The sequence below is a fragment of the Plutella xylostella genome, chromosome 9, assembly GCF_932276165.1.
Source record: "Plutella xylostella chromosome 9, ilPluXylo3.1, whole genome shotgun sequence".
NCBI lineage: Eukaryota > Metazoa > Arthropoda > Insecta > Lepidoptera > Plutellidae > Plutella > Plutella xylostella.
In genome coordinates, this window is record NC_063989.1 from 7,628,207 (window position 1) to 7,647,082 (window position 18,876).

The window sequence follows — 18,876 nt, forward strand, 5'->3', positions numbered from 1 at the left end:
CCAGGTATTTTTTGCACAGTCGACGGTTTCTTGGCTGGATTTATTATTTTGAATATCAAAATGTCATGAAAGTAGATAAATAGTATGCATACTTATACGGTGACAAAACCTAGCTCAGCTGTAGTGTCTGAGACGCTAAGAAGAGGAAATCGTATAGTATAGACCACATTTTGTGCTAATGGATTCTAATTAAAACTACACCAGTTACGTATTATACTTCGACTTCCACTCTGCACAAATTAAAACTTTTCGGTTATTAAGAATGGGCTACTTGTGTAAAGAAGGGTTGGGACGCGGAGATATTTTATAAAATTTATAAATTAGACGACTTTAATTTTGCGAGGGGCGACCCTAAGAGGGATTAAAATTTATTATGAAAGACTACGGTACCATCAGAAAAGATTATGAATAAAAGCTTTTACGCAATTAATTGATCTTATGCTGTTATGACTGAAATATTGGAAAAAAGTAGCCCAACTTTACCAATGGTTTTTTATCATTAACTAACATTCGTTTAAAGAGACCAAAATTAATAAGGGTTAGTAAGTAGTTAAGTAATTTTGCCGTGCCGTCCAAAGCACGGAAGCGCTCTGAAAACAACCGCTTCAATTATCAGTTACGATCATTGTAGCTGGCTTGACTACGGACGTAATTTTATTTCCAGCAAATACCTATGTTGCGATTATGTGGTATTTAACATAAAAAACACAAACTGAATAAATTTCGCCGCTAAGTCCTGTAGTCTTCAGGAGTGCAGGTGGTGCAAACTTTCTTCCGCCATTCTTTCTGACTGAGGTCATGATTCAAGTTCGATTAAAACTCTTACAGGACTAACAGAACAGAAGCAAATTGATCTCTGACCTACTTTGGAGCGATTTATTTCTTTGCGGGGATTTACAATCTCAATGAAAAAGTTCTGTTGAATTCTGTAGTTGCTTGGTAGGTATATTTTAACTATCTGTAACAAGATGTATTGTCTGATCATTATAATATCTTCTTACCAATTTCAACAAAAATCAAGACCGTATTATAAGACTGCATTATAAGGGAAAAATAAGTAATCGGTCAAGATTTTGCAGAGTTAAAAGGGCAATAAGAAGTTTTTTTATTTCTCTTAGGGGCCGTCCATTAATCACGTGAGGTCGTTTTTCTCATTTTTTGACCCCCCCCTCCCCCCTGGTGATATTTGGTGAGGTTTGGGTCCACCCCCCCCTCCCCCACCTGGATCACGTGTATTTTTTTGGAAGTCTATCTAAAGGCTATTTTGACTAGAAAAAAATTATTGAAAATTGCGTTTTGAATTGAAAAACATTTATAATGTGTATTTGCAATAAAATTTATTATTTTAGAAAATATTGCGCCGTTCTCAAGTTCGGTTCAGAAATACCTAGCGCTTTTTGTCAAAAAATTAATACACGTGATGTCTAACGAGACCCCCCCTCCCCCCTCGTGATGTTTCGTGAGGTTTTCCGTACCCCCTCCCCCCCCCTTTGAGCCTCACGTGATTAATGGACGGCCCCTTACTACTTGATACGGGCATTTGCTACTTCTATTTTAGATTTTGCTCTAATAAATTAACAATAATTCAAAAAGTCTTTGTTCACACTCAACATATACCATTAAAAAGCGAGAACCTTAAACATTCTTTCTGGCGCTTTATATCAAAAGCTGCTCATATTTTCTATAGAGAGATAACCACTGAAATACGAGAGGTTCCTACACCTTCAGGATAAAAAGGCGGTCTATTGTGATCTTTGGGTTATGAAGGATAAAGGTTATTCTTGTCGTAGCAAAGTCTAAAGAGGTAGTCGGTTTGCCTATGGTACGACTACCTTAGAAATAGGTTAAATATTAGTACATAGCCTGGCGAAAGTCTTAACAGTTTTGTATGCGTAGATTTGGTTTCATTCAGCTGAACGTTTTATGTAAAAACTTAAACATTTAGATTTATTGGTAAAAATATATATCAAGTTTTGGAATCAAAATTAAATTTGATTCTATAAAACCTGTGCTACTTTACGGGTACCTGTATGTTTTTCCAGATTAATTTTCTTTCAGTAATACCGAAGAGTCGGGTGACTTGGAAAGTTCGTGTAAGCTCTAGAATAGTCTCTGGAAGCTGCTTGGATGTGCTAAGAACTTGGGAAATTGGCTTTCGCCTCCCCACACTGGAGGACGCTATTTACGAGAATAGAATTTAATAATAATACTAATATTTATGTTGAACCTTATCCTGTTTAAAATAATTTTAGTATTATGTTCTTCTATTGGTATAAAAACACAGCGCTGCCAACGGGAATCACGTTGAAAAAATCCACCTGTAAGATGAAGGCTGTTAATTACTTTTATTCTTTTATGATATAAAGGCCTTGGCACACCAAAAGTAGTTTAGTGCGGTATAACTCATAACATAATTTACAAACGTAGATCTATGCAATACTACTACCCTGGCTACTGTTTTTGTGTGCCTAAGCCTTAAGTGAAAAATAATAATAAGTGTAATGTATACCGCACCTACTGAAGTGTTTTCTGTTCCCACTTATCAAATTGCATTATTACACAAAAGAGTAACTATGAGACAAATAGCAGCAGCTCTTCGCTCCACTCTCTGCACAGTGGCTGGAGCGAGTAATTGAAAGATGCCTCGTTTAGATCGAAGACTGCTTTATATTTTACAAAAGTGTGTTAGTTACAAGAAGACAAGGCCATAATAACGTTAATAATATGAAAATATGCTTTGGGAAATATGTAATTTACACTCTGATACAAAATAGTGTGGAAAATTCTGTGGTTTCGAAAAAGGAATTAAATTAACGTGTCCTAATAATAGTCATATTTATGTATGTGGGGACATCTTTTCAGCCGTGTTCTAATATGAGTAACTTACAAATACACAGAAGCGATAAATTCCAAATGCCTATATATGACTAGTAATAATTACAGCCTTGGAATAAAAGCTCGTTTAACACTGACGAGTTAAACTAATGCATTATGATAAGAATGCAAATTTGCTCAGCATTGGAATAGCCTTTTAAGGTTTATTGCTAGCTATAAAAGATACCTATTAGAGAAAGTAAGAAACATCGAGTAACTTGCTGTAGCGAAGTCTGGAATGGATAAATTTCACATTACTCTACAATTTTTTTTTCACGCGAGCTTCGCTTTGTAATAAACAGTTTAACCTTACGCCTTTTCTTTTAGTAAAAACACCGTCTATTGTGAAACGTAAACGTAAACTAACACTTACCCTCTTTGATATTAGGGAGATATAGATGTAAACTTAATGTTATTTTAGTAATACACTCACGAGCAATGAAAAAGTTCCACCTCTCATTGCCGTTCCATATGTCACTGGAACTTTATCATTGCTAGCGAATATATCGCATCGCACATAATATTCGAAAACATTTTCTCTTTTCTTCCAAACCCCACACCAGTGACACTAAGAACTACATTCCCCTGGCATCAGAACTGGAGCTTCAGCTCACTCCTCAGCAATAAGGCACTTGGCCGTTATTCTCACGGTGACGTCACGAGCGGCGCGAGCGCACCTAACCGGTCTCCCTCGAGCCCAAGAGGGGGAAGGGAGGGCGGTAAAGGGGGGGACCAGTTCGCAGAGCCTCTGCGCCGGCTCCACTCGCAAAAACCATTCGCACATTTGTTTTGGTAATGTTTACCGAGTAATTACGGGCGAGAAAATCGATAGTGAAGTGGTGGTGAGTGATGTGTGTTGTGTTGCGTGTGTGTCGTGTGTGTGGCGTGTGAGTGATGTCGCCGGCACGATGCTTGCAGCGCGCGTGGCCAGGGTAAGCTTTGGGTGAAGGTCGCTCGGGTTTAATGCTCTTGTACGGCCTTTAACCCCTTATTTTGGGACTATTTTTTGTGTTACCTATCTTAATCATGCCTGTTAGAAATCCGTAGACTGGCACCACCTCTTAAATGATGATTAAATCTTTAATGACATGTTCGTTAGCAGTGTACGATTTATATTTTTACAAAATAGTAAGTAATTTATTTATAATACACTCATCCAATACCAATAAATTATGTCATATCCCATTACATGGATTTAAAACTAACTTAACCAATTATCTTACTACTACTTAGCCTTAGCTACTTACCAACACGACGACAAAAAGACTTAAAATAAATAACAATTTACTTTACAAATGGGACAAGCAGTACCTATGAATATAGATCACAAAAGGATCTAGATAACAAGTCGACATAATCTGGGCTTTAACTCAATGGTTCGTAAAGGAGCAGCCCGGCCTCCTTAATACTCTGTTTATTTATATGCCATTTGTTGTCAACCGAGTTTATGTCCACCGTTTACCCGTCAAAAGCCTAAAACGCTTTTTTATGCCTCCGAAAACGACGAGCCCATCATTGCTCCGCGAAGGTTTATTCGAATCTGATCATTTTATGCGCTATTTTGTAGCATCCGAAATATTGTACCATAACATCGGGTAATTTTGTCGGAAGCTGGGTAAAGGTTCCATGGTAGGGGCAACTATTACGGATAATAAAGTCAGTAGGTTGAATAGGGAATCAATAAAGACTAACCCGAGGCCCTCAGTGTAAACTCAGTGTCCCGGGGATATATCGATATAATCTACTATAACGGCTCGGGTCAACCACCGATCGGGCAGGGCGCCCTCAAATTATGTCGTCCTAAGACCAGCCTGTGGGCGTCGACCGCTGCAATTCGGCGCACGAGTGAAGGTCGCAAACCTGCCGGCTTCGGGCTTCCTCATTACCATTCGAATGGCTAATTATATGCCATCACTCTCACACTTTTAGCGGAAGAACGTGACAGAATTTAAGGAATGCTTGAACGAGTCGCCATTACCTTAAAAGACAGGTACGGTAAGGTGATCGAATAAAATTCGAATTAATTTTGTTTTTGTTAAGTAAGCTTTTGTTCTTGCTAAGTATTGAATAAAATCGTTAGCAGTGTACTGATATACCAAAACAAACTTTGAACGTTTAATCTATTCGTTGGAATTGATTACAACTATCAATTTACCCTCATAATGAATAGTGTGCAATTACAATATCTTTGTGTTCCAAAAGAGGAACGATTTCCATGAATTCACTGAAAAGGTTCCCCTTTTCACTGTGTTAATTTAGCGTTACTGAAAGTTTGAATAGAATCTTAATGGTCCAATTTTGTGCAGTCAAATACTAAACACTTTGGGAATGTCCTCAGGCGGAACCAATACTTAAATGGGTAACAAAGTTATAATTATTATCAAGTAGGTACAATTAAAATTATATGATTGCGATCACCTAATAGAAGCTTTTGATTTTGACAAACCACACAGCTTGTAGCATCATGAGGTTGTTCAATCACTCTACCACCTAGTTTATGTGAAAAATACCCTACGTTGTACTCTACAGAGCGTACTCGTAACATTTACTATTACAGCATTATTCGGCAGCTGAACTGAAAGATAATAAAAGAGGTGTGTCGCTCCCGCGTCTGATAAATCGGACAGTATACGCTCGGCATTTCTCGCGTTTTATTGCATTTTATATGTTGCTTTTTCAGTCTTTGTTTGCGATTCGGGTGAATGGTTTAATGCGTGAGGTGACATTACATGTGATACTGTGATATATTATTACCTGCGATACTGTGACGAGGAACATAATGTTTTCATTGACCCCTCAGGCACATGAGCACCTAAACCTAGAAAAGCATGATACTGCAATGAATGATTTAAAAAAGAGATTGTTGTGTTTGTAAAGAGATATTTAATGTCTAATTTTCGTTTTGGACAATAGACAGATATTTTTTCAATGGCTTATACAATAAAAAACTTAATGCAATCAGGTACTTATATTCTATTAGCTAAGTAGTCTAAGTACTCACTTTAGTTAACTTTCATTCAAAGTTAACAAATAAATATGCATACATATCACTTTATCACTCATCCTTAAAGTCCTTAATTCTGGAATTCAATCGTATATCACAGATAGTACAAATATCTTACATTTGTGTAATTTTATTCTCTGGCGCTACGTCGTATGTACTCAGTGAACTACCGGTGAATTGGCAGGAGTTTACAGATTTACCAAGTAATTTTAGCCATATACAAGAATATTAACGATAATAAAACAAAAATAACGATGAGCGCGATATAAGGTGAATCTCGCCAGTTTCTCAATCTTGTTAGTTATTCGGTACAATTTGGGATAAATAAACCTGTGTCCTCTCAAGTAGCATTGCCATTCTGAGAGGAGTTAGGTTTATTTTCCCCGCGTACTAGGTAGCCACAAATTCCCATATCAACACTGCTTGCTTCAACAACATAATTTAATTAAAGATAATTTCGTCTTGGTTTTTAACGGAATCCATTAGGTATTCTATTCATGTGAATCATCAAACCTAAGCCGCCACTGGCGCCGCCACCTGCCCACACAGCGACTGTGGCAACCTGTACTATAACATTACCATATCTGCGTACTCAGCGTCACCTGTTTGCGAGCTAGGTAACCTATTTCTACCGCATGTCGAGCATGGCTCAAAATTGCAGGGCTGTTCGAAAATCCGTCATTTTACTCTATCATGATTGTCCACTTTGTATTGCAAGTTCTAACATTGTATTGCAGTAATAGTGTACTTTTATATTTTTTTTTACTGGGATGGATAGATAGAATATTTTTTATGTATACAAATACACATGAAAAAAACTTGTATGTATACTAACACATACATAAATATATGTATATGTATATGCACTCACGACTGTTATCCCCGAAGGGGTAGTCAGAGGTGGCTCACAAAGCGAGCCACCCACTTTTCGCACCACATTTGTACTCACGTGATTGGTATATAACATACATATATTATGTACAAAAATGCCGGTGTTATCGCTTAAGTGATTTTAAAAAAAAAACCTTAGGGTTGAAGATTATTTATGATCAAAGAGCATAATATACGAGTGGAACCCTATGGTAGCTCGAATGCAAACTACGGGCATTTTCCCGGAAAGTAAACCTGGTCATAGCAATATGCTATTATAACACGGCACTGCAAATTGAGAGAAATTATACAAGATGGCAAATCTTACTATTTAGATATGCAGATATGAAATGAAAACTGTCTAAAACCTATATTTCTGTAAAGGTTACAAATATTACAGAAAGTGTACAAAGTTCTGTACGATATTATGTACTTCGTTTATTTCATCGACAGTTAACGTTACCTCCTAATAATTTGGATTTACATGCTGATTCTGATCTTATAGTTTAAAATATAAAATAAGTGTGAATATAGCTTTTTTAAACACTTACAAAGTGGTATCGGAAATGAATTGTATTTGCCTATATACCCCTATACGATGTCATGAAAATTCATTTCCCATTTGAAAATGTATACTTGGCAATATTCATAAATCTGTCGGCTAGTTTGTGAACTTCCCGACTGCGTCCATAAAGTCCATTAGGAGAGTCGCGCAGCTGATATTGGAATACATTTGTGTACTGCAGATAACTTGAGAAATAGAATCTTTACATTTGCAACTTTGTACCTACGAGTACTGCTGGGTGCCGACATCCTTGGGGGTTACTCTATATGACAAAAGAACTAGTTTTCGACTATATTTCGTTGTATTAAACGTGCCAATTTCACGACAGCTCTCGTTCGTTCATTTTTAGGGTTCCGTAGCCAAAATGGCAAAAACGGAACCCTTATAGTTTCGTCATGTCCGTCTGTCCGTCTGTCCGTCTGTCCGTCTGTCACAGCCGATTTACTCGGAAACTATAAGTACTACAGTGATGAAATTTGATGGGAATATGTGTTGTATGAACCGCTACAAAAATATGACACTAAATAGTAAAAAAAAGAATTGGCGGTGGGGCCCCCCATACATGTAACTGAGGGATGAATTTTTTTTTTCGATGTACATACCCGTGTGGGGTATCAATGGAAAGGTCTTTTAAAATGATATAAAGTTTTCTAAAAAACATTTTTCTTAAAGTGAACGGTTTTTGAGATATCAGCTCTCAAAGTCGTAAAAAGTATGTCCCCCCCCCTCTATTTTTATAACTACGGGGTATAAAATTCTAAAAAAAATAGAGGTGATGCATGCTAATTAACTCTTTCAACGATTTTTGGTTTGATCAAAGTATCTCTTATAGTTTTTGAGATAGGTTGATTTAACTGTAAACGGAACCCTTTGTGCGCGAGCCCGACTCGCACTTGGCCGGTTTTTCGTCATATACACGGCGCTTGTGTATTAGTGGCTATCCTTTTGGCTGGTGGATGTACTCGTCGTAGTCGTCATACTGTATAACTTTTATTATGGGACCAACTCTGAAAGCAGGAAAAAAGCACTTTCATAGTAATTTAAATACCTACTCAATCAGAATGTATCGAACGTTTTTTTTTTCTCGATTTCGGAGTTGGTCCCATGAAATGAAAGTTATACAGTATGACGAGTACAATCACCTTCATCGGGATAGCCACTAATAAACAAGCACCCTGTAGAGTGACCCCCCTTGGCCGACATCCCGCGCGATGTAAGGAAAGTGCCCGCGGGCTGAATCCTGAAACGCTTCTCCATTTTCTCGGAACATTCGTAGAAATACTCGTATAGTCAAATTATTAAAAACCAGAATGAATGTTTCTTTGTCATTTCGTATTTTTAAAAGATAACATTTTGTTCAAACAGTCTTTTATTGCAATAAGTCGTATTCATCATCGAAGCGCGTTGTTCTATGGTCGTTATCGTAATAGATGACCGATTTCTAAAGAGGCCTCCGTATGCCAGGTTAATAAAAGGATAATACATAAATGAGGCACATATTTTCTTTAAATTATTATCATTTCTGAACTTCACGCCCTTAATATAACGCTTAGTCCGAGTAAAATTACAGCAAAACATGCACATTAACCTCCGTGACTGACCCCTGAGGATAACAGTGAGTGTATATTTACTTTCCCGGTCGATTACCGAAATTGCGGTGCAGCTCTCCACGGGATAAAATATCAATAAAGTTCAATATCAGGTTGCTATTTTAAAATTCGCTGCCGATACTGTGATAAATAATATTCCACCGTCACAGCGACTATCTATCATCGGCTTCATAACCCGTCGGGTCTGACATATTTCAGCCCTTATTTCCTGAAGGCTACGGCCTAAATTCAAGGAAGTATTTTCTCGAGTATCAGATATGGGATTCTTTCCATTTTAGTCACGTGGTGATAGTTTACCGCACATTTTGCCACGTACTCGGTCGATGCACCAGAATCTAGAGATTTTGTGAGATTTAAGTTTAGTATACGCGATTTTTTCATAGTCTTTAGAAATGATTGATGAAACTTAGCGAAACATTGATCGGAAAATAAAACTTTAAATATCTGACCCACTTTCATAATCTCTTCGTAGACTGCTTCTGATGCTGATGCCGCAGCATGCCAGTTACTATTTTTTTAACCGACTTCAAAAAAAGGAGTAGGTTCTCAATTCGTCGGGATATTTTTTTTTTATATTTTTTTAAAGTCACAACAAAAAAAAACTTTTGCAATACGCGGCAGAGGAGCCCTGAATGTCGCTTAATGAACGTGTGAATGTGTGCGTACACACACTGTACCTATGCACACAGTCTATTATAGTGTTCAATCTGTTTCTGTTCAGTAAGCTTTTTGTCGGTATTGTTTTTATTGGCTTTAAAGGCGTAGTGTATTTTACAGTTTATTTTATAAGAACACTAGCTGTTTCCGCGCGCTTCGCTTCGCCTTAAAAAGTTTTCCCGTGGGAATTCCGGGATAAAAAGTAGCCTATGTTCTTTCCCAGGGTCTAGACCGTATGTATACCAAATTTCATTCAAATCCGTTCAGTAGTTTTGGCGTGAAAGAGTAACAGACAGACAGACAGACAGACAGACAGACACAGTTACTTTCGCATTTATAATATTAGTTAGGATTAGTTTAATAAATGTGATTTATGACTGAGGAAAACACATCCATAATACGTACGGTGGCCTGCGCCTAAAAGTATACAGGCGGAGTTTTTAAAATAGCGATCTCAAGCTCGCATGCTGCTCAAGCACATCCACATAAACACCACTGCTACACACATCACACACAACACGTCCCCGGATTTATAACAGATGTAGCTGGTCCCTTCATCATCAGGGATCGCTATTTTAAAAACTCCGCCTGTATACTTTGAGGCGCAGGCCACCGTACGTACGTACTACTCAAAGATAGCTATGATTTTGTTTAAAAAAACCAATCATTTCAGTGAACTTAATGAAACTATGTTTTCTCATTCAACCTCAAACTTTATCTATCACCATATTTAATTAACTTATGCATACATCTTTGTGATTATGTATGACTCCTACTTCTGAGTAACTTGTTACTGGCTTCACAGCGGTGTATGTAAATTTAGTTTTAGTCACATTTTGGCGGCTAGAATGCTAGGTTTCAAATACAAGTCAGAATTTTGAATAAAATTAAGGTAGGCAACTATGGAAGGTGTTTTAAAGTTAATTTAAAATTTAGAAATTTGTTTTAGTTTGTCCAAATTCCATTGAACCGCATGAATGGAAAGGTCCTCCAAAGCTTTTTTATTGAGTTATTTTATTATTACTCAAACATAAGTTCGATTTCGTACCTATGAATCGGTAGGTAATCGAAGTAGGTAAAATTAAAAAATATATTTGTTGATACCTGTATTAAAAAAAAAAATCTTTATTCATTAAAACATTTTACAAAGAAAACTTAGCGCCGGGGTCCTGTGCTATGTCGAGACCTGTATTACAGAGACCCCGTCCCTCCTCTCGGGATCACATTACTATTTTTATGATATAAAGTACTAGATACATTGACCTGACTTTAAGAAGATCGCTGATAAATTTCCATCCCGTATTGCCAAAACTACAGTAAATTGTTTCTAGGCAAGATGCTTTTGCTGGTGAATGACTGCGTTTTGCTAAAATTAAATTAATTGCGTCCTTTTGCATCCCGTCTACAGTGCAATGAAAGATTCGCCTCGTGTTCACTGAAATATGAATTGTTTGTTTAAGTATTAACTAAATTGCTGTGTGAGATGGAACATGTGAAGATGAAATAAGTACATACATATTTTGCTTGTTTTGGGAAATTACTGCAAATACATTATGTATTCTTGCTTACTTATAACACTTGTTCAATGCCCTGTATAATCTACCTACTCCTTCGAAGATGGATAAGTTATTTCAATTATATTGCTTGCAGTCGATTATATACGACGAAATTCTTATAGGTATTAATCAGTAGTTTCATTTACTTCTAAAATTGCTTAACTTACAAGAGACTATACAACTAAATTCCCTTAACCCAAAGAGTTAGCGTCTCTCCCATGATCCCACGGGATTACCACCACGGGCACCACGTGACGTTACGGTGTCCTATGCACGGCGCATTTACGTCTGCTGAACATGAAAATTTTGGAGAAGTGAGATGTATTGATGAGGTGTGGCCGCACTTTACTGAAATACAAACATCACGCTAAATTCTCTACAGAATGATGCATTTTGCATTGTTTATGTATAACACATTTCAATATATACATATATGTATAATTTATATCTCAGTAGGGTTCTGAACAATCATCTAGTCCCTAACAATAATGCATTAGTTATTGTAATTGTAACTCATTTCAGAAAATGTGAGTTATGCCTCCCATCAAACTCTTTTTATATAGGAGTCTACAGACCACGATACATGTAATACGTAATTAATACATAGGCAATTAACACAAATTATAAGGCATTCACACGAAGAACTACCTAACTTCTCATATTCTTGTTCCGGAAACGAGGGTTTTCTGAAAGCGTGCGCTTTTGTTATTATGATGATGTTGTTTTTGTCGCTATGAAAGAGCTTACCGACTGTTTTATGCTAAATTGCATTACGCCGCTTCCCTGTTGATTGTTGTGCAAATTTCCTGAGCGCCTGGTAAGCTTGGATTATAAATATTTCTGTGGCTCAACTCTGTTCGATTCAGTAGGTATTTTTTAACCCTTTACCAAAATTCAAAGGTGTTATGGGAACGTGTGAACAACGTAGCTTCTTCTAATATACAAATGATTGCAATACATATTTAATAGATTAAAATAATAAAAATCAAACTGATAAAGTAGAAAAAATCATACTTATTCAATTTTTTTTTTATACCACAATGATGTTTAAAAACATAAAATATAATTAATTATGTGTAGGCGTGTGGGTAATTGAGTATGCCCAAGAGGGTAATCACTAAGTGGGAAGCAGCGATTACTCTGCTGGGGCTGCATGTAATCATGTGGTTTGTAAATTATATCATTGACCTGACAAACGTAATAGTCCTGAAACTGAAGTGCTGAAGGTTTCGGATTGTAATCCCGGTTGTACCAGTTATTTGTTTAAAGGAAATATTTGCTCTTGGCTGGAAAAATAACATTGGTACTTACAAAATACTGGTCGTAAGTGGGTGAGCAATGCTCTCAAGTAGTACTAGGTATAAGCTAGTACAACATGAATAAATTACGTGAGCGTGAGTGTTTACGTTGCCATTTATTGTTTTAAATCCATAAGTTTTTCAAAGTTGGCTGCATTGGTTTCTATATTTGAATGAATTATGCATTCCAGATTTCGTCCCGTCAGGTTGGCCCGACTGTTCGATGTTCTTACGAGATGTTTGATTGAAACTTGTTCAAATAAGGCTTGAGTGCGGGGAGCGAGCGCCTTCGCTTTGTTAGTGGTTTGTTTAGTACAAGATGGTTCCTTTTAGACTTCAATATAGGTATTTATCTACATAAGTAACCACTATAGTCATCAGGTGTATAGTGTACAACGTAAGTATTTTTGGTATAGTCAATTTATTAGGGGACAAAAAATAATTTAAACTCGACATAAGTTAAAAGTTCATTTGTTTGCAACGAATCATAGAAAAAATATAGAGATACAATAAAATCAAGTACAGCTAGTAAAGCCAATACATAAGAACAATCTCCGCAGATTTCAGTAATTGCTAAACTTAATTTTCCAAATCGCGCATTATGATTATCATATTTCACTAAAAAACAAACCACTAAACTCATGTGTAGAAAAGGTTTAATCGATTTCCCTTAAACCTCTTTGCTCTTCGCCAACGAACTTCTTGTGCGGATTTTAATTAAGTTGGCAGGAGCACGCGCCACTTCGTCAGATTTACTTCGGCTCCGCTTAAACTATCATTTTTATCGACAGTTCGAACGCCATTCATTATTTCAAGTAAGTAGCTTGTTGACCTAATTCCTTGTTTTATTTTGCGCGCTTGCGGTTTAGCGATAAAAGAGTGGTATTTTGAGACTTGCATTTTTGATAACTTATTAAAGTGTTACTTAGTAAAAAAAATAAGTACAGTAGTCAATGTTTACAATAAATATTTTGAATCAGGTATACCTTGGTGGTACCTACTGTCAATTAAAGTGATTTCATGTATCTAACCCCCTTATTCATAAAAAAAAGTTATAGGACGCTTTAGCTCTTGAACTGTTTCACCCTGTCTGTCATAGAACAAATTGTTCTCTGTCAGAGAGTGGCAGAACAGTTCAAAAGCTACAGCATCCTATAACTTTTTTATGAGTAAGAACTCAGTGACTGCTCTAAAATACACATACGAGCAAAGAAACAGTTCCACTTACAAAATTTCGACAGTTTAGTCTCTTAATTTATTTAAACAGTTTATATGAAATTTTAATAAAATGTTTACTTTTTTAGTAGGTAATATTCTGGTGAGCTTTTAAATGTAGTTCAATGTTGAAGACGGCGTCATTAAACTAGCTTTTTCTGTCTAGGAGTAACTTAGTGTTTTTCTCACTGGAACTTTTTCATTGCCCGAGTGTATTTATATATAGAAAAAATGTTAATCATTCCTATTAATCTAATTCAATTCTAATTTACTCCGTTATTTTATCAGCTTACATCATCTGCATAAGTAGATAGTATAAATATTATTGTAAACATTAAGATTGCATTAGTTCTGTTTGTTTAGGATATGCCTTAGGACTTTTGGGGTAGTTATTTGAGTTACGAGTGTCTCCGTTGTATCGGCAATTATACATATATTATTATACTGTACCGAACCGATTGACAAACATTCACCATGAATTTTACATACCAATGTAGAATTATAAGTTGATCTACCACTTTCCTATGATTCCATGTGAGAATATTAGGGTTTGTGAGTTAGGTGCTCCACGTCGTGGGCAGAAAATATGGAATGATTGCCAAAGAGAAAACGCTATTATTAGTGATGACTAAAAATTCCACTACTTCGTTCCCTTTACAGTGTTATTGGACTTTGAGACATTTTTTCTATCTATACTTTTTTCAAAACATTTAGTAACTCTATGGCATCCAGCACCTAAACTCCCAATAGATATAGCAGGGGGATGTTGTCTCCCGCTCGCCGCCGCCGCCACCGCCGCTCGCCGGTCCCAAACACTCGTGTCGTCAGCTGCTCACTGTTTGCTCCAGTTTGGCAGAACTTCGCAATCTGCAGATAACATCCATCCACCCCCTCCAACCGATTATCCACTCTAACACCATTTCTGTAGGTACAGTTTAACTTACCATGAGATGAGATCCGTCCGGTTCTGCTCGTCAGATGATTATCAATTCTAAGGCGGTCGGTGAAGGGAGAATTTTGAGTGAGGACAGAAGGAAGCATCTTTTGGGCTAAGTTGCCAAGTATACTGTTGTGAGGATGGCTTTGGAAATTATGCTTTGATATTAAGGTTTTGTTGCCGATTGTGACTGTCATCTCGAGTGCCGCCATTGTTCAATATTGCAGAGTGTCCACTGTTAGCGGCTTGGTGAGAGCTCTTTAAATTACTTGAAGTTCCCTTTTGATTAGGTAGATAATTATAATTTTAAATGTTTTGTTTTAGTCATAAATGATTTTATTTATTGTATAATGATGAGCTCTTATAGGAAATAGCGCAATCGTGTCTACCCTTACAATATGGTACTTATTTATTATTATGTGGTCTCGAATGGATAGTTTGAATAAGTATACATATTTTAAATGTGAGTAGAGTAATTTGAATAAAGTACAATTAATGCACCTAAACTTAGTACACAATTAAATTATGTAATAAGTAAGTACTTAGTTATGTAGATTGATATCAACCCCACTAAACTAACTATACTTACATATTTTTACTGCTTTTTGCAAATATGGCTGGCCATCTTGTTGACAATATTTTTTTTACCATCGGTAATCTGCATACTTTTTTGTTCGTTTTAGTTCGTAAACTAAGTATATTAACTAACTATTAGCATCTGAAACCTAGATTAGCATACGTAATGTATTCTAGATGACCAGCGCAGAGCGTAAACTAGGACCACCTAGAACTTCGGCACGAAAATTGCAGTTTTTGTTAACTAACAACTTTAGCAAGCCAGTTATGATTTGTAATATGGTGTTAAAAATGGTTTTAAAAAGAGGAAAAATTTGCACTATACTTGAAATGAAATAATAGGTAGAGCTCAAATGGTGAAGAGTTGACCATTCGTGAAATCCCTTTTCTGATGAAAAACTCTTCTTGTACTTTATACCTACTATTAACAGTATTAAAAATCTAATATACTCGTAAAAACAAACACATAAGCTGTCAAATAAATAAAGTATCTGCTACTATGTAGGCTTACTTCGGACCCACACGGACTCATCGTTATCACACTTGGCCGCTTTTTAACGCTACTGTAGAAACAGGTGACCTGCATTCCTTGTAAATGCAATGACCATAATAAATTTAATCGAGATGAGCGATGTAGAGCGCAGCAGGCTTTGCTGCTAATCATGTGAATAACCTTTATACAGAGATGGTGCTTTAATAGATTTAAAAAGTAGGGTTGGTGAATAATTAACTTATTAACTGCTTCTTATTTTTTTTTACTCCTGGGTTACTTAACTATTTATTTATTAATTGCTGAACTTCTTCCCTTTTAGTCATTTTCTCGCATTATACTCATAGAACAATAACTCTGTATCTACTATTATGCACTATCATTTTGGTTCCTTAATTGGATCTAGGAATTCTGCTCATCATACTGCCTGTAATTTCTACTATGAATGTCTCGCTCGACTCTCGACGTGATTGTCAAACTAGGAAGTTCTCGGTATGTTGCGCGGAAGGTTGCACGTCTTGCAATAGCTGCTACGCGGCATGCTACACTGTGTTGTGGGTAAACTATTTTCACTACAATGAGTTGGCTACTTGTTACGCGTGGACGCGCGGTGTGGTTCGTTAGGTCTCGAGTGGAGTTGGAATATGTTCAGATGATTTCCTGTAGTCCACAGTTGGACGGTAGGCTTATGAGTTAGACACTTTGGGTGTATGTTAGTATGGTATACCTATCTACTTAACATAAGATATTGAAGGCAACAACAAGCGCTGCGGCCTTGATTGATAAAAGTACATGCTGGAATGAGTCCACTTCCGCTCTGGACAGCAACACCATACCAGTGTCTTTGTGATGCTTGAAGCAAGGATAATGAAACTCAAGATACAGCAACGTCTTGTGCCTCCCGAAACAATATGAGTAGCCAAATGTCAACAAAATAACAAAGTAAAATTCAAATTCAAATTCAAATTCATTTATTGCAAGTCACATTGTGGAATTAGGTGGTAATGAGTTCATTAGTTACAAATGTGACACCCTGTAAGGGCGCAGCAACCAGAGGGGCTTAAAATTACTTAAGTACCTACTTATCTCATAACATGCATTATATTTTGAATAAGGTAATAACAATTTTTATAAATAGCTATACAAACAAATTAACAATATTCATCAAAAAATTATAATATCATAATAAATTATTAAAATCTTAAATAATATTGATAGGCACTACTAAATAATGATATAAATATACATTGAATTACTTACTCACTTACTTATTCCCAATCTCCGCTGGGGAGCAAAGGGCCGAAGTGAGGCGCCGCCATTCTTTACGATCTTGGGCCAGCTCAGAGACATCCGCCCAAGACATCCCCGCCTGGCCCATTTCCTTTTTCACAGAGCGCTGCCATGTCTCTCGCGGTCTGCCGAGTCTTCGTTTACCGCCCTCGGGGTGCCATGTCAGCGCTTCCTTTGGGACGTCTTCAGTACGCCTTAGAACGTGTCCTATCCATCTCCATTTGCGTTCTTTTACGGTTTCTGCTACAGGTTTTTGATGTGTTCTGCGCCAAAGTTCCTCGTTGGAGACAAAGTCAAACCAACGGATCCCTAGGATATTGCGTAAGCATCTGTTTACGAAAACCTGTAGCTTGTTCGTGGTTTGGACCGTTTTCTTCCAAGTTTCGCAACCGTAGAGGAGAACGGTCTTTACGCACGCGTTGAACAGGCGGATCTTGGTTTGGAGACGGAATGCGGAAGACCTCCACACTGGGCTTAACATGGCAAAAGCTCCGCGGGCTTTGTTGATGCGGTTGCCGATATCCTCGTCAGTTCCACCATTTGGTGTGATTTTGCTTCCCAGGTAGGTGAAGGTGTCAACATCTTCAATTGATTGGCCGTTGATTTTAAATGGAGTACGGTCCGCAGTCATTACTCGCATTGACTTTGTCTTTTCTCTGTTGACATGCATGCCCACTCGGTTACCCAAATGGACGAGGTCATTGAGTTTCCTTTGCATATCAGCGCTATTTTCGGAGAAAAGACAAAGATCGTCCGCAAAAGCGAGATACTCCAGAGATGTTCCATCGGACCAATCCAAACCTCCTTTGCCATTCTGCTCCATCATATCCAAAATTACTTCGGTAATCATGATGAAGAGTAGTGGGGATAACATGCAGCCCTGCTTGACGCCAATATTGGGGCTTATTGGTTCGCTCAGCTTCCCTTCGTGGATTACTTGGCAAGTGTAGCCATTGTAGGCTTCCTTAATAAGGTTTCGCATTTTATTCGGAACGTGAAAATATTTCAGCGTATCCCATATCGCTGATTGGTGTACCCTATCAAAGGCCTTCTCAAAATCCACAAATGTCAGGAAAAGGGCCTTTTGCCACTCTGTTGATGCTTCCAGAATTATGCGGAGTGTGTTGATTTGGTCCGTGCAATTTCTTCCCCTGCGGAATCCTGCCTGTTCACTCCTAAGATGTTCATCTACCCGGTTTTGGATTCTGTAGAGGATGATGGCATTCAGTATCTTGGACACTATAGGCAGTAATGTGATCCCTCGCCAGTTTCTGCAGTCACTTAGGTCACCCTTCTTTGGGAGTTTAACGATTGCCCCCTTCTTCCACTCCTCGGGTATCTTCTCTGTCTCCCAAATCTTTTCGAGGACTGGTTTCAGGATGCCTACTGTTGCAAGCGGATCGGCTTTGAGCATTTCCGCTGAAATATTATCGAGTCCTGGTGCCTTGTGACTCTTGAGCTTCTTGACCGCAGCTAATATTTCAGCTATGGAAGGTGGACTAGCGTCGAAGTCTATATTTTGAGTGTGCCTCACGCAGTTCAGCTCGGCTTCCACCCCATCGTGTTGGTCGACTCTGAGTAACTCCTGAAAGTACTCCTTCCATCTTCGCAATACTTCGCCAGGCTCACACAGTAGCTTTCCTGTCTTATCTTTAACAGGGCGAGAGGGTTTTCTTGGTTTCCGCGTGATCTCTTTTATAACTTGGTAGAGTGTACGGGTATCTCCCTTGTACGCTGCATCTTCGGCTTTTCTAGCCAAGTCATCTCCCCACTTTCTTTTATCACGTCGTACTCCCCGTTTCACTTTTCTCTCCATGTCCCTGTACTGCGCCGCAGACGTGTTCCCGTGCAGCAGAGATTTGGCTTCTTTTCGCGCATCTATCAGTTGCCATGTTTCAGCTGTGATCCAAGGTTTGGTAGTTTTCCTTGTGGTG

At 37.7% G+C, this 18,876-nt stretch overlaps 1 protein-coding gene across 1 annotated transcript in view; it reads left to right on the forward strand.

The window, feature by feature from the left end:
• The first annotated feature begins 3,593 nt into the window (after nucleotides 1-3,593).
• Nucleotides 3,594-18,876, forward strand: part of LOC105392563 (tensin-4) — an 86,864-nt gene continuing 71,581 nt past the window's right edge. The window contains exon 1 of the mRNA XM_048622920.1: nucleotides 3,594-3,806. Coding sequence (XP_048478877.1) covers nucleotides 3,783-3,806 — 24 coding nt within the window. The 5' untranslated portion in view covers nucleotides 3,594-3,782. The remainder of the gene's footprint in view (nucleotides 3,807-18,876) is intronic.